The sequence below is a fragment of the Caloenas nicobarica genome, chromosome 5, assembly GCF_036013445.1.
Source record: "Caloenas nicobarica isolate bCalNic1 chromosome 5, bCalNic1.hap1, whole genome shotgun sequence".
Taxonomy (NCBI): Eukaryota; Metazoa; Chordata; class Aves; order Columbiformes; family Columbidae; genus Caloenas; species Caloenas nicobarica.
In genome coordinates, this window is record NC_088249.1 from 59,212,419 (window position 1) to 59,229,607 (window position 17,189).

Genomic DNA, 17,189 nt, shown 5'->3' on the forward strand with positions numbered 1-17,189 from the left:
GATAAAATCATTTTTGAACCGCTGCAGATTATGTGAGCACAGGTCCCATTCTCATCACCTGGACCAGGCAGAGACCATTTTGAAAATTAACATGTAGTTGCATAAGCAAAGACCGTATTTACAAGAATTCTCACCCAATATTTCGTGTGCACTGTGATCTGAATTAACGTGGGTTGTGCAAGCTTACACAGGGTGTCTCCTAACTTTTGAATGCTTCGATTTTTTTTAACTGATGCCTGTCTATCTGTGCAATATTTTGTTGTGAAACAAACGGTATGTGGAGACAAAGCGTGGCATAATGGCACATTGCTTTGTCGCCTAGCAGTATTTGGTAACGAACAGTGTGGTAAGCCAAGTGCAATAATTTCTGTAGCACAGATACAATGTGTATCAATAATACACTGATAATGTTGATGTTACACATGTGAGGTTGCACAAGGCCCTCAGGCATCTGGCTCGCAGGATCAAGCTGCTAAACCTCCGCCCGGTGTGGCTGCTGTGGCAATGGCAGCACGGTGGGAACCGGCCACCTCTGCCCGGCGTTTCCAGCTCCCCAACACCTGGGTTTGCTCTCATGGAGGCTGTGGTTGCGTTCCAAAGCTTCAGGTGGTTTTAGACCTTTTGGCTGATTGCAACTGAAATTGAGTAAGTATCTCAATATCCAAAGTTTTAGAAATTTAGCAGTCACACGCGACATCACTGTAACAAGCGATGAGTCGCTGGGTGTCTCAGCTGTCGGTGCACGAAGCAGCCACACACACACACGTGCGCACGAGTGTCGCAGGCCCGTGTTTCGCTCACGGGTGGGTGAAGCGCGGCAGAGCCCTGGGCAGGCAGGGCGAGCTCCTGCGGCGGGGGACAGCGAGGGGCCCCCGTGCTGCCATGCGGCGCAGGCCTGGGGACAGCGGGGCCGCCGTTCCGCAGCGCCGCGGGGCTGGAAGCCGCCACAAGGCCCGTTTGCCGCCGCCCCCACAGCGGTGAGGCCGCTCTACCACGCCGGGGCAGCCGCCATGGCAGATGTGGCGGTTGGCGGGGGCCGCGGGGATCGCGCTCGGGCCGCCTCGAGGCAGCGGTGCATGACCGCAGGCGCTCCCGCCGCCATCCCCTCCACCATACATATGTAAAGGGTGAGTGTCCCCGGGATGGAGCCAGGCTCTTCTCGGTGACAACCAACGATAGGACAAGGGGTAATGGGCTCAAACTGGAACACAGGAGGTTCCACTTAAATATGAGAAGAAACTTCTTCTCAGCGAGGGTGACAGAGCCTGGAACAGGCTGCCCAGGGAGGTTGTGGAGTCTCCTCCTCTGGAGACATTCAAACCCGCCTGGACGCCTTCCTGTGTAACCTCATCTGGGTGCTCCTGCTCCGGCGGGGGGATTGGACTGGATGATCCTTTGCGGTGCCTCCCAAGCCCTGACATCCCGCGTTTCTGTGTGACGGCGGCTCTGTGACCCCCTCCCGCCCCGCCGCGGCACAGGGTGGGGCTCCTGGCAGCCGCCAACCCCCGCCGTCCTCGTCCCTCCGAGCGGCGGAGCGAGGAGCCAATCGGCGGGCGGGTAGCGTGTGCGCAACGGCCAACGGGAGCGGCTCTTTTAGGACCGCTGTCCGAGCCTCGCAGAGCGGAGCGGGCCGGTGCCGGCAGCGGGGCGCGGCGGGGGACGCCGCCCGGAGCAGGTAGCGGCCGCCCGGGCTGCGGCGGGAGGTCGGGGCGGGCCGGCGTGGCTGGGGGCCGCGGGCCGAGCCGCTCCATCCTGTCCCGCGGTCTGCGAGGGGGCGCGCAGGGAGCCGGCCGCCGTAGCGCGTTTCCGGGAGGCTGCCGGGGAGCGAGGGGGGGTGTGGGGAGGCGTCTGGGGACGGGCAGCTCTGAGGTGCGGTGCGGGCAGGCCCGAGGCGCGCTGCCGGCGGGGGAGCTCGGTTGGCGGGATCGATGCTTAGAGAAAAGGGGGAGCCCCAAACGCTTCCCCGGGCGGCGGTCTGGGCACCGCCGCGCTCTCGCGTGGGCGAGGCCGAGAGCCCCGGAGCCCGCGGCGGCCCCGCTCCACCTGCCGCCGGGCCCGCGGGTGCCACCCGCCTGCGCCCGGGAGCCTGTTCCGAGCAGCGCCGCGCGGGGCGGCCCCGGCTTCCCCCGGCCCTCCTGCCACAGCAGTTCCCCTTTCTCAGAGCCCGGGTAGCTGCGGCCAGCGCAAAGAATGAAGGACGCAAGGGAGTCCCAGTTCCGTGGGTCCTGCATCAGAAAGCAGCAGATGGAGAGCCGCGGTAGCTCTTGGTGTGTGCGGCAGCCCCTGGCGCTCTCTGGCTTGGAGCCCTTGTGGGGGAGCCGCCTGGGTCTGCAGAATGACTTTTCGAGTGAAGTTTAAAATGTGGCTAATTGCAGAGATACACTGATTGGTAGCAAACTTGTAATTGAAACCAGCTCGAATCCCATGGAAATAGAAACCCTTAATTTAATTTAACCTAATTCACAGCTTTAGCAGCTGAAAATTTTTGATATTTTAGTAACTGTTTCAATAATAATTAAACCAGAAGTGGAGCATGGAGGAGTTTTACTGCCTGTGACGTCCATCTGTGCTGTAGCAGGCTAGAATTTCCTGAGCTGCAACTTCCCCAATTTCTGTGTTATGTCTGTGCTTCATAACTGAGATACCATTATTTTGGCAATTTGGAGATTAGGTATATATTTCTAGGATCTCTTCAGCTTTTCTACCCTGTTTTTGTACTGTCCCCTCAAATATAGATGATTTTATAATCAGCACTTTCCCCACTCAAAACCTCCCACAGCTGGATATGAAAGACTGACTTTGCTTTTTCCCCCCCCCCCCCTCCTAGCTGGTGCAGAACTGTGAAGTAATATGCAAATCTAGATCTGTAACTTTCTACTACAAGTACATGATCTCTATTAATTTACCTTATGCTGGACTGCAGGTCTAATGAAGCTTTACTAGAGACAATTTTAACAGTAAAAACACATTGGAGTTGTGGTTTTCCATTAAGTGTGACTGTCTAATGTAGAGTTATGTTTTATATGTAAATATTTTTCTTTCCTGTATTTACAAAAAACTCAATCTATCGACATCTTAATCATCCTAAGCAGCTGATACTTGTCAGTAAAAATTTAACATTGAAGCAAAACTGTAACACTTATAATAACGAAGGATTTCTCCTCATTTGGTGTTTAGTGTTCTTAAGACTTTGAAAAATTGTACAGGATATCTACTAGCCAGATGTGAGCAGGGAGCATCACTAAGCATCAGTTTTATAGCAGAGCTCCTGACAGTATTGCCCTGAATCTGCTTAAGAGTTGTCTTTGCAAGTTGGAGTAATGGATGTCTTGAAATACCTGTGCTAACATTTCTTGTGCAAATGGAGAATCAGGCCATCCATAGAACCTCTTGGCTCCTGAGAGGCCAAACTGAAGCTCCTCTGGACCACTAGAAAGCAAAGGGTCCTTTGTCAGCTTCCTGAGTTATAGCTCTTATAGAAGCTCACATTTCCTCACAAACACCGTGCTTCCAGTGCTTGGGAGGGATGTATAATAAACTAAAATAGTTATACAGCAGTTTGGAAAGTTTAAGCCAATGCTAGAAAATGTATTAGATGTAGCTGGAGATGCAGCTGTATCACCGCAGTGACTTCAGGTTAGTTTCTTCAACCAGAAACTGTGTGTGTTTGTGGTTGGTTTGTTTTTTGTGGTGTTTTTTCACAAAATATTCAGTGACTGGGGAGGGTCTCTCTTCTGTACGGTGTGCCTGTTACTTGTCTGCAGGAAGCAGAGCTGCTGAGTAACAAGAGCAAAACAACCAACCACCTCTGAAAAGGAACCAATATCATCAAAACTTGCACTCACTTATTTTGGTACTCTAACTATAGGTGGAGGACTTACCTCATGTAATCCTTAATGGCTGGGCACAATTTGTACCGTCACCTGCTTCCATAGTGTTTCTCCCTGTTGCTAATTCTGAGCTTTGCAGTGATGCAGTGCTCCAGCTAGGCTTTGTTTAGCCTCAGCATTTTTAAAGTTTGTGAGCTGCAAACAGTCCTAAAAAATACTGTCTCTCTGAATAGAGTAGGTATTCCTATTTGCTTTTTCTTCTGGGTGTCTTGAACCCAGCTTTTATAGTGAGGCCCTTCTTATAAAACTGTTCTTCTTTGCATTTGTTAATCTTTTTTCCAAACTTTCTCGAAGAATGTGTGACTCTGTTGATGTACACTATTACTTCCTTCCTTTGGGTGTGGTTAGAAAAACTATGCCATTAGATCTAGCTAAACTGCCATTTGGTGTTGATAGCTATGTGTTTACTACATCATACCAACCTTTCTGTGCCATTGTTCAGCTTGATGTTTTTAAATTTGTAAGGCTTCTTGTGCAATAGACATAATTGGTAGATTCATTGGAGCCCTTAGCATGTATATGATCAGTATTGGAGTGGAATAAATACCTCTGTTCTGAGAAGGAAGAGAGAGGTGTCATAAATCCTGTTTAATTGGCATTCATTTTTATTTGTTCCATTCGTAGAACAGATTGGCAATTTGTTAGTAGAACTCGCTTTAACTATGTGTTTAAGCTGTTTTTAAATATAAGTAGTGAAAATGGGCTTTTAATTTTTTGATGGACCTTTGTTCTGCATGTATTGGAAAAAAGGAAAGGTAAACTTGTGTGGTGTCGGGTTTTTGGGGTTTTTTTGTGTGTGTATGTGTTGGTGTTTTTTTTTTTTTTTAGAAGCTGGTTAGGTTTCAAATACAACTTAATACAGCAGTTGTCAGATAAAGGAGATATTTTTAGGTTTGAAAAGAATTATTGGGAATTTCTGCAGGAACATAATGGGAGAGGAAGTATCTTTATTGGTAAGCCATTGAATTTTGCACCCTTTTAAGATGTTCTATTATTTGGCTGTGGTTTTGCATGAAGAATTTTGAAATGGCTCACCTAAACATTAAAAAAAATAAGTTCTTGGTTACAGTGAACCGTTAATATCCCCCACATCCCCTCCCAGCAAAATGACAGTATCACAGTAACAAGTGGAGCAATAATCCTGCTGCTGTGCTAAGGCTTTTCCCAGTGATAATGTGGACTAGATATCAACAGACTCGTATGAAGGCTAAACTGATGCCTTCAGCTTATTTTCTTAGTGCAATGAATAAGAATTGAGTGATCTTGTAGCTTCAGCATTTTCTATAGTAGTCAGCTGTGAGTGTTACTCTGTTCTTCATGTTGTAGGTATGGTCTTCAAGTTTTTTTTCTACTTTCAAGGTTAACTTGAGAGTCGTGATTTATGCAAAGTAAAAGCCATGATTTATGCAACTACCTTGGTAAACAGTGAGGCTTTATCTTGTAATCCCTTTGTAACCAAACACACAAATGAGATTTCTGATGCAGATTTCTGATTAACTTGGATAAAATGATCTGGAACTATGATGCTGTTCGGTGAATCTTCAATCTCTTATCCTAAAACTTGTTTGAAAGCTCTCTGGATACAAGAGTTAAACATGTTTCCACATGAGCTGGAGATGTAGTAAGTGTTCTTATGTGGTATATGGTTTACTGTAATAGCTTCATTTCTGGACTCATCTATGCCTTCTGTGCAACTTGGAGAAATGAGGTTAATTATACTAATTATACCAAGTTGTGTGTGCAGTGTTTTTTTTCCTACAAGGTACACTTAAAGACTAAGCTCAAACAGTAAAACATCAACTTATAATGTTATTATAGAGGAATAGTAAAGGAGAAGAACTGGTTTTTAAAGCATGTCTACTTTATTTGTGGACATAAAGCTGTACACTTAGTTATGTAAACTTTGACCTAACTATTAGTTACTCTAACTGGTGTTGTGTTTCAATAGAGAAATGATTTGAAGTAGACAAATCTCTTCATAGGTAGTAGGTTCAAATATCTCTTAACATATTTGAGATTGAAGAATATAACTAGTTTGAAGTGTCTATTGTTTTTCGGACATTCTCTGATATATTGAGTGTCAGCTGCAGGTTTGTCATATTTCACATACAGCTTTGCTTTTTCCGGTAGCATTTATACTGCAGTTGCGATATTTTAGGTATAATTGTTCAGATTGATTTAGTCTTGTTGTGTTTCACTTGTTTGTAGAGATCATCAGTAAAGTAATGTTTGTTCTATGTGAGAGAAGTTATTACCGTGAATCCAGTCCAGGTACTTGTCTGGAAAGTGTATAGTGAGGCACTTACTGTCTGACATCCTACCAGGTGTGAGGCAAAGACTGCCTTGCTAATATTAAATTAGGGGAACAATTTTGATAGTTCTTTGAAGCGTAGTTGTCCTAATTAGCTTCCAAACATGGTGATGTGTTTTCCAGCTCCAGGAGATGTGTTAAATTTTCTTGGCAGGTTTATCATGCAGGGGACTGTGGGTTACAGCCAGTAAAGAAAACGACCTCGCAGAGAATAGATAAGAATGTTGATGAAGTCTAAAATGTGGATAAGCTTGTCTTTTCTGCTAGCTGTGGGAAGAGTCCCAGATCTTCCACCTGGTTGTGAAGTTTGGAATAGGTGCTTTAAGGCTGACTTACACCAAAAGCAGCTTACAACAGGAAATACTTGGCTACATCGCTTCAGGCTCTACTCATCTTCTAAAACAGTATCTTTCACAGATAAGGTTTCTCAATGGATATAACCTTGGATTGTAAAGACAAACAAACTGCCGTCCTTTGGTGATATGCTACATAGGTATTGTCCAAATAGGGCAGATCGCTGACCCTTGTGCTTGTGAAAATGTGGACATTCTGCTGATAGCATTCATTGATTTACTTTTGTGGAAACAAGGCACCAAATGAAATGAGACATGATATCATGATATGACCCAGGCTTGTCTTTCTAGCAGTAACCTTGTTTAGATGAGTTAAATATTACTACTTTTGTCTGAATCTCTCCACTTCTAGGTTATTTGTTTTCCCACTTGCTATAGTGTCTTTGCAATGTGGCAATTGAAGCTCTTCATGAGGGACTTCTGTAATGATTTTTGTCTGTGGATGCATGTGTGTGTGGTGCTTTCAGATTTGATGTCTAGATGGACTTCATCTCATGAATACATGTCAATAAAATGTTTCTCCCACCTTTTAGACCTTTTTCTGTTGTACTGCTGCTAATACTAGGTTCAAGCTGTTAGAGGGAAAGAGGGAAATTAAGTTGTCAGGCTGTATTTTTTGCAAACTTTGTGGCTTGTTGCTGATGCTTGAGAGGTTGGGAAATGTGTGTTTTCTGTTTCCTGTGAGTGGTAATCTAAATATGATTGAATCTGGAGGGAGCATGTTGTTGACCTAATGTTTGTCAGTGATAACAGAAATAACTAGAAAACAGTCCATTTAATCTCTAACAAGGACATCCATGCACACTCGTTCTAGTTGTGGGATTTAGTGCTTTTAAACGTTCAGTGGAACTGCAGCAGGCCTTCCTGGTGCTTAGAAAGCGAATCTTTAAGCATCTTGATCTGTGTTTGGACAAATCTGCGAATTGATCTTTTTGCTGTTCAGAACAGGATTGTCCTTGTTTGGAGAGTCATGGAGACCTCTGTTTGAAGCAATGAGTTAAATATTGCTGCAGTAGTAGCTCTGAAGGCAAACAGAGCTGCTGTTGTTTACTCCTTAATAGCACTTGCTCAGCCTTGGACACTAGAATTTTTTAGAAGATGGGGAATGTTGGCTAGGATCCTGGAGTGTGGTTTGTTTGGGTGTTTTTTTTTCTGAAATGCTTAGGAGCTTTTGATATATCAAAGGACAGTACCCTTCAAATAAGCGGTATTTTCAAAGTGTCACTGTTGGTTTAGCCCTGAACCTGGGAATTCAGAAGCATCCTAGCATCAGTTTCTCTGTAGCAATTTAACAGAAGCTTCCTCTACTAAAGGCTATTTATCCCTATAAGTCTTCTGGTAATTTTGATCATCCCTGTTCTAGAGCAAGAATCCTTTACACAGCTTTTTCTACTAATACTTTCAACTGTCAGATTTCTTTTTTTCTCTTTTATTAGTATTATTACTTACCAGCTTTAAAAAGTGGCTACAATACAGGAATTCAGATACTCCAAAGTACACTGGACAATTTTGTGTTTGACAGGAGTTATTGGTCTGTGTGCTTGAAGAGGTGGCTGTGAAGAAGTCATTGGATAACGCGTAAAAAATATGTATTGCTGGTTAATAGCTACAATTCAGCTGTTGCCAACATGCAACAAGTTGCACTCTAAAACTGCATAAAACAATTGATGCTTAAATGTTAACCTTAAAATGCTAAATTTGATGTTGCTTTGTCTTGTGAGGTAGGTATATTTTTCTGGACCTACTCTAGCCTGTTACATGTTAGAGGTCAAACTAAATTTTCACTGAGAACTACATCTATTTATTAACTGTTTGGTTTTGGGTTTTTGCTTTGTTTTTTGGATTTTTTTTAACCTCACGATTATGTAGTTCTTCAGTAATTTGCAGCCATAAAGAACCTTAAAAGGTAACATAGGAAATATATTCTACCTGTGAGCTATGTCCCCTCTGAGCTTGAACTGAGGAGTTGCCGGCAGTGCTATGCTAACTGGCACATGGAGGTGCATTCTCAGAGAAGGCAGGGAAAGGCAGATGGAGAATGGGAACATTCTTTCCCTTCCCTGCTTTTGAGATAACCTTTCTTTCTAGTAGGGCCAAACGTGGCCTGCTTATTTCAGGTTTTCTTCGTTCACACCTAGATTCCATGCATGGTTTTTAACCTTAGTTCAAATTTGGTGCTTCTAGGCAGTGCCCTCACAATTCCAGTATTTATTGCTGTAACTTTGGCAGCAATTATACTTCTGAAAAGGTCACAAATTCTGTGTTCTAGCTGGAATCTTCTAGAGGAATGTAAGTAGAAAACAAACTTGATGTGGAAAATTGCGGTGAATAAAGTCTACCAAAGGCGAGTTGTCAAAGAGCACGGTACAGGAAAATGGTATTGAGAGTTTCACAAAGGAAACAATTCTGTCAATCCTTAAAAAAAAAAAAGCATTGCTGCCTCTCAAGTGTGAATGTATTTGTATATGTTTGTGGGGTTCTTCTAAGTGAACCCGTGTCATATTATACTTAATCAGAGTTTTGGACCTGGATGTTTTGTAGGTCTAGTATTCTTTAAGAGTTTCAGGAGAAAAATATAATTTTTATCTACTATCAGCCTCATACTCCTTTGGGTATGGTCAGAAATAAATGAGGCATGAAACTTTCTGTTCTAGTTTCTGTTGTATGATCCTAAATATTGTCAGATTTTTTCAGTTAGCTAAAAAGCTGGACCATAGCAACACTGATATTTCCACTGACAGCATAACTTTCTTCTTTCTTTTAGCTTTTAGAAAGAGATGTCGGACTGTAGCCCATATTCTGGCTGTTGTAGCAAGGTTCCTGTGTTAACATAACCAAAAACTATCTCTGCCCATGTGAACAGGTTTGCGGAGTGAAGATATGGTGTTATGTCAGAAATAGTATTAAGCCTTCTGTTGAGGAAGGGCAAGTGAACTGATGTATTAAAGTACTGCCATGGAGTCTTAAGGGGTAAAAGATATGAATTATGGCTAGGCAGGTAAATTAGCAAGATTATGTAGGAGCGTAACAAAACTGAGTCTTAGTGACAAAATGCGTATGGTAATGGTTGCATGAGTTCTCCCTCTTTGAGGGAGCAGATGTCTTATCCTATATGTGGGAGTAAGCATGCAGCATTTTTAGGAGGAAATGGAGTTGAATGGTGTATGCAAAGCCCAGGAAAATGAAAGTTATGGGGGGACATACTTGAATAGTAGAGAGAAGACAGCAGGCCTGCATCTTACATTAAGCAGGAGAAAATGACTCATAAACATGCTGTGTCTTGCTGCCCATGCTTTATTGTGGGAAGTGTGCTTTGAAATTTGCATTAAAATTTCTTAAGTATGTGGCAAACATGGTTTAATGTAAATAGCTTTTTCCCCCTCCGGCTGTCTCTTTCAGTCTCACCAACCTTCAAAGAAACAATTTTGGGTGACGTACAGTGGCCAAAGGAAATAGTAGTGTTTGTTCTGTTCTAAACTTGCCACTGTATCCCATCAGGTTTTTTTATATGCTTCACCGATAAATACAGGAGCTAACCTTGTCAAATATAAGGGATTCAAAATAAGATTTTGAGTGCTGGACAACAAAACATAAGACTTTGTACCCAGGTTGCTGAAACTGGGGCTTGTGCAGGTGATAACTGATTTCTAGCAAGTAACCATGCAGAGTTTGTTCAGAGGCTTTGTTGTGATATGAACACAAGAAAAGCAGAGCACTGTTGCTTTAATGTGACAGGTACCTGAGATGTTGACAAGTTTTCCAAAAACAGTTACTTTTCAGGCAAAGGTGCAAATGAAGACTGTAGTTGTTCACTCTGAATGTACATCATCTTGTGGATTCCCTGATAAGTTCCAGCTTGCAGTAGCCTGCTGTTTCGAAAGAACTAAGCATATTTGGAAGCTGCATTCCTTTACTCTTGGGTGGTAGGTGACAAAAGGCTCTAATCCTCTTCAGGTATTCAGTGTTGTAATTCTTACTTGCTTAAGGAGCGCTTTCCATTGGTGTTTAAGGAGACTCATTTTTCTTGGGATTTCTTGGGCTTTTAGTACCATGGTTTTATGGAGTCTGTCCCGTTTGGTAATGTTTTGCTTGTAATGGTTTCTGTGTGGGTCTGCTATAGGAGACTACAACTAGACTTTTACTACATCGGCTTGTTATTTTTATAAGTCGTCTTAGAAAGATAGGTACAACATGGTGGAAGTGCATCCGTATGTTACAGTCTTCTACAGTAAAAATAAGCCATTTAAGGGTTACAGTAAAGGTGTCGGTATATCAGACTTAACAGAATGTGTGCCTGAGGCGTAGGTTGAATCCTAAAGGTCACAAAGGTTGTGGTCCAAAAACTGCATTAATGCAAAAAAAAAAAAAAAACCCCACCAAACTGTATGTGTGTCTCTGAGTTTCCAGTATCAGAATTCGACATAATCTCCAAGCAGTTGATAAAGGGAGGGGAAAGAAATATTAATTCTCATCATTAGCTTCCTAGCCAAAACAAAACATACAATACTTTTGAGCTTTGTGCTGGATTTGAGTAACAATCTCTTGCCTTTTGTTTCGTTAGGAGGCATATTTGTAGCTAACTCAAATCTTTAGTTTGTGTGAGAATTCTAGTCACTTATTTTTTTGGGAAAAAAAAACTTCATTATTAAGATTGGAAAGCCGTATCACCTATCAAAAAGTGTGTTTTTTATAATTGATGTAAAACCAGCAGATCTCATACCAAGAAACTAACTATACCTTCTCCCTGGCCTAGCAATGTTTGTAGGAAGGCTCAATCTAAAACTGACAGGGGACTTTGCTGACACAGGCAAAATACCAGGGCCAGCAACTGGCAGATGCCTGGCTCCCTGTCTTCTGTCAACATATTTGAAGTATCTACTTGTGATTATATTTTAATGATATGACCTTTAATATACACGGAACAGCCACTTAAAGTAGTAAAGGACCATGCACATAGACATAAAAATAGACTAAAGTTGAACCGTTTTCCTAGACCGAGTAGGTGTCTAATTCCTTAAGACACTGTTAACAGGGGCAGTTTTCAAGAAGATATGAAATGACTATAGTGACGCTGTGGGTCTCTTGGAATGTGGTGAAAAAATTAATCTTTTAAGTACTGGGGGGGAAAGAAAAGGCTGATAAGCATTTCTTTCAGGTATGAGGTTGTATGTTTGCATCTATACTGTTTATTTATATCTTCTGCAAATCTGAACTCCTAGAAGTTGTTTAATATACTCTTGTCTTTAACTTTTGTTAAGGTCATAATGGTTTCCATCCCTGAATACTATGAAGGAAAGAATGTCCTCCTGACGGGAGCTACAGGCTTCATGGGGAAAGTGCTTCTGGAAAAACTGCTCAGATCTTGTCCTAAAGTGAAAGCAGTGTATGCATTGGTAAGACACAAAGCAGCACAGACACCTGAAGAACGAATAGAAGAAATTACCCGCTGTAAGGTACGTGTCATATGTTTACAAAATACATTTTTGTCCTTCTTTATAATGTTCCCATTTCATTTAAGAACAACTTTGGTTTGTCTAATGCAAAATATTGCTGTTAAGTGTGTTTTGTTCTAACAGAAATATAAAATCCATGACCTGGCGGTGCTTTTATGATTGGTTTTCAAGCTGTTAGTCTGTAGCAAAGCCACTAGTGGAAGATTATCCTGTAATTAATTCAGGAGGAATGTTCAGATGTATTGCAGAATTGAGGACTAAAACACCCAAGTTAAAACTTGTTAAGAGAATGTATAATGCAAGAGGTGATATGGACTGGAAGTTGTAAGATGGGATTGAGTCCCTTCTTTAGATCTCAAGCAAGTCACTTTTTCTCCTTGTGTCTTCTTTTCTGTAAGATGAAGCTTAGTACTTCCTTTTTCTTAAATGTGCTATGGGATCTACCAGTAAGTGAGAAAGTGTGATCTGACAGGTTGTCTAAATTGCTTAGGTTTGTAAACAGAACAGAGATGTTTGTCTTAATAGACTCTATTGTGGATTTCTGTTAGTCATTCATCTGACTATAAACCTGTGACAACAAAGGGAAGGTACTGAAATTCTGTGCTGTGGAATTAGAATAGTGGTTATCTTAAAGATTTTCTGTGCAAGCTCCTCTGCTTTCCTCCTGAAAAGACTCATCACCTTAATATTCCAGTGATCTAGGCTGAGCGGTCTTATTGCATACAGAACCATGCAGCAGTGTTGCTCATTTCTCTAACATAGAGTATCCCATTTATGATGAGAAGGATGAACAGATAGGGAAGAGATTCCTAGCATGAACATTGCTAGAGCAGAGTTTTATTTCTATCCAGGTCTTTATCTTATGGGACATGGGAGTAGGCAGTTTAATATTTCAGGCTTGGGAAATACGTTGAAGATGCAATGTAGTCTCTACAAAGTGCGTGCTTAGAAGGTGCGTAAAGGGAATCAATAAGAAAGCGTGAATGCATTTAGGCTAGGAGGGGTAAGTTGTTTAAAGTAATGCAATGAATTTCTATGACTCTGACTAATTAAGGTTACAGCAGACATGAGGATGTCTGTGTTCCTAGTAAATTATTTTCTGTAACCATGTTGAAACATGTATGTAGCTCATTGCTCAAAAGCATCTGCTTGCAGTCCTGTGCGATGTCATAGAATGCAGCAGAATGAGTTACAGTGGGATTTGGTCTTAAAATCGAGTTGCAAGTTCTCCCTCAGTTTTTCACTCCCTGAAATAAGGAAAAGATCTCCAGACCAAGCTCTGAGAAAGGAAAAGTTTTTCAATCCTGTTTTTATATATGCTGTTACCCAAATAAAAGTGGGGAATATTTGGGCAGGGAGGAGAGAAGCAGTAGTGTGGGCTGACTTAAACTTCAGTAAGACTTAAGCCTCAGTATAGCTTTTGGGAAACTCTGGTGTTTTAAAAGGCTTTTGAATCAGAGTCCAAATCTTCTGCTTGTAGTCTGTCTCAGCAGGAGTTGGTATAACCCGATGTTTCTCATGAATCTCTGAGTGCTTTTTTGCTGGAACAGGCTCACAACAGAAGTCCTGGTAAGGGGGACTACTGCTTGAGGTGGTCCTGCATCTTAGTCCCTGGAGTGAGAGCATGAAGGGATGGTATTGCACATCTATGTAGAGATGTAGATAGGGCCAGATATTTGTTCCATCTTCATCACACGACGAGACATTAGATTGAAAGTGTGGTGTTCAACTGGCATTAATGTAATCAAGATTCCTCCGAAAGACTATGAAAATTTTTAATAGGATATGTTGTCTTAAATTGTCCGGTTGTAAGGGCCCTGCCAGTAAATTTTCACAATTTTGATGTGCTCACTAAGTGTTCTACAGATGCTTGAACATTCAGTTTCTTGAAGAGTTTTTAAAATATAAATGGGTGAATGTGATATTTAAAATAAATTGAACTGTAAATAGGCAGAAAATATTGAAGTTTCTACTTCCTTTGGACTTCAGATATCTAATTCCTCTGTTAATTTGCTGTACATATTACACATGCTCTAGGTGTTTGTTCTTGTTCCTCTTTGTGCTGGCATCAGTGCTAGTATGAGCTATGTAGGAATAATGCGTAGCTGTAGAGGTGAAAAGGGGCAGAACAGATACAATGTACAAATGAAAAGTACCAAACCGGTTCTTCGTTTAACTGGTTATCCATGAGACTGCTTTTCTATTGTAGTGCATGCCACGCGTTAATATGGTTGAAAGGTGGTTGCTTCAGTTCCCTGGAGGCAGGTACCATCTTTCCGACTAAAAACATAGCAGGGTTATTTTCAAGATGGCTAAAGGCTTCCTGTCCTTAGGTGAGCACTGTTTGCTGTACTGTGTGAACTACGAATTGCAGAAGCTTTAAAAGCTGTCTTGGCAGCCTTGTCCTTTAAGGTGAAGCTTCATGTTTGGGAAATCAAGCCCTTTATCACTGGAAATGTCCCATATTCTTACTGTAGTATTATATTACCGGTCCTACTTTGAGTGGCCACACAGTGAGCCGAAAAGATATCTACAAAAACTCCCTTTTTTTTCAGTTGAACCAGAAAGCTTGTATAGTCACAAAGCCATGGGACTACTTGCTATTTGCCAGTGCAGGAGAAGCAACACAGAAATGAACTTAGGAGAGGGACCAGTCTGTTTGGTAGCAGTACAAACTTATGTTGCCCTAAAAGTCATGAAACTGCACATTTAGGTGACGTAATTTATAGCTGAAAATGAATTGACTTCATTCTTTAAGGAAATGTCTTTTAACTATTTGCATTCAGGATAGCTGTGTGCTTGGAGGAGGGGGAAAAAAGTACTGCCATGATATTTTATTTATTTTTTTAAAGTACATTTTAATCAACTTGTGTTGAAGCAGTTGCTAAGATATTGGCCCCTGTACAATTAAGAAGAGGATGTGCTCTTGTGAAACTTTCAAGTGTGTTTTATTCCCACAGTACTATTTTGCTCAGGAGATCTTGCATACTAATGAGTGAAAATAAGATGAGGCAAGAATTTTTATCTGTGTGAATTAAGTCACATCGTTAGAACCCAGTTAATTATAAGAACAATATCTGGTGGAATATAATACGGGTGAGATTTTTTTCAGTGGAATAGTTGAACACCAGTTTGATAAGACTTGATCAGATGTCCTAACGTGGTACACAGCCTTTAACCCTGCCTTTTTCTTTTAACTAGTCAGAGAGACAATTTTTTTTTTTAAGCTGGAAGTTTCCCAAAACTGGTGTAATTCCGGGGTAGCATTTCTTGAATCACTGGAAAATTTCAAATCTTTCTGAAAGCTTTCAAAGCCTGAAAACCAGCATGACTCATGCAAGTCTACAAGAATTTGAATAGTTATTATCAAGCTTGGAAAGTGGGCAGACTTTTTCCTTTCCTTCTGTTGAAAGAACAGAAATTAGAGTATTCAGACTGCTACTTAAAATTTCTTTGAGTCCTGATGTCTAATAGAGACTATTCATTCTTCTGATATTGGTAGAGATCTGTTTTGAAGGATAGGGATGAATATAAAAAAAAATTAAATGCAAATTGAAGTCTTGTATTGCATGAGTTGTACACAAGACGGCTTTCACCATATGGGATAAAGTGTGCACAACTTAATCGCTGAATATGTTCATGGGAAGTTGGTAACATATTGTAATATTCCTAGCAGGCATTTCTAACTTACTCATGATCTTGAAGTAAGGAGGCATAATTCTGTATAGGAAGAACATGTAGGGTTTTTTGGTCACTTAAATGAAACATTGTATCTGTGATCTTCACTGACTATTAGTTTGGATTTTTAGCCTTTTTTTTTTTTTTTTGACAGCTCTTTGACAGGTTGAGAGATGAGCAGCCAGACTTCAAAGAAAAAATAATAGTAATTACGACTGAACTTACACAGCCTGAACTGGACCTTAGCGAACCAATCAAGGAAAAACTTATAGAATGCATTAACATTATATTTCATTGTGCTGCTACAGTCAGATTCAATGAAACGCTAAGGTAAGTGTAAAATTCTGTGTTCTCTGGTCTGGTAAACCAATGGTACTCAAAGGGAGGGGGTAAATAGGGTGTCTGTACAGCCCTGCAAATATTCAGCCTGTCAGGCTGCTTCACACACTCTGTGTGCTTGGTCAGTTTGCTGATGCTCCTTCAGGTAATCATCTTTTCCCCAGACATATCTTAAGTTGCTGGGTTTTCATTTGCTCTTCTTAGAAAGATGGAAGAATATTATTTAGACCTGCTTTGCCGGAGGTTGGAATTACGCTATTCAACATGAAAAAGCTTGTATCTTTTTTTAAAGCTTTAGGCAAAAAGATGAAGCCTTTATTAGTGCTTAGAAACGAAATAACTATGTTTGTACTTTTATTATAGGCCCCTCAGGTTTTCTGTGTTTGTTTTTTGCTTTTTTTTCTTGTGAGGGTTTTAGTTAAAAAACAAACAAAAAACACATGTTTTTGAAGGGAAGCTGTTAAAGAAGCTAGGGAACATGTTGCTATTCTGAGTCTTCCTAACATCATGTGTTACACTGATCTCTGGGATGGTAGAAAGGATACAAATAAGTTATAGCCATATGTACTGTGCTAAGTAGTAATGTTAGAGTGTGGGGTGTGTGTGGTGTTTGCTTTTTCTGGCGTGTGGAAGGGAACACAAGCTAATCCTTCAGTCTTCTTTGTTAGAAGGGGAATGCATATTTTCAGAGGATGACTTTTTGGCAAAACTGTATGTGGTGAACATTGTAGCACTTGCTCTCTACCTGACAACCAAACAGATTAGATATTGCTCAGCTTTCTCCATGTCTCCAGAAAGTCCTTGATTAAGAAGAGTAGAAGTTTGCATTGGAGGAAGTAGGTAGGGAGAAGTAGATACACAGGGAAAAAAGTGAAAACTAAAAGCTGAAAACTCACCCATAAGAAAATACTAGAGAAAGTACCAGAAGCAAGAGAAGATTGTTTGCCTTTGGCAAAACCAAGTACTTGATGTAGTGTTGAAACACTTGAACATATATCCAGTTTGGGTGAATGACTTTGTGAGGAGTAACTCCAATTTTTGTGGACAGGGGTGTGGTGGGAAGTAAAGCAACTTTGACATAAAACACTTCTGAATTCAGATTTTCTGAGTTGTTACGAAGGTTGGAACTACCTCTCTGAGAATGCTACACTGTGTGCTGAAATGC

At 41.3% G+C, this 17,189-nt stretch overlaps 1 protein-coding gene across 2 annotated transcripts in view; it reads left to right on the forward strand.

Annotated features, from left to right (window-relative positions):
- Positions 1–1,588: 1,588 nt before the first annotated feature.
- Positions 1,589–17,189, forward strand: part of FAR1 (fatty acyl-CoA reductase 1) — a 37,935-nt gene continuing 22,334 nt past the window's right edge. For both annotated transcript variants that reach the window (XM_065636518.1, XM_065636519.1), the window contains exons 1-3: positions 1,589–1,675; positions 11,813–12,007; positions 15,840–16,015. In XM_065636518.1, coding sequence (XP_065492590.1) covers positions 11,819–12,007; positions 15,840–16,015 — 365 coding nt within the window. In that variant the 5' untranslated portion in view covers positions 1,589–1,675; positions 11,813–11,818. The remainder of the gene's footprint in view (positions 1,676–11,812; positions 12,008–15,839; positions 16,016–17,189) is intronic.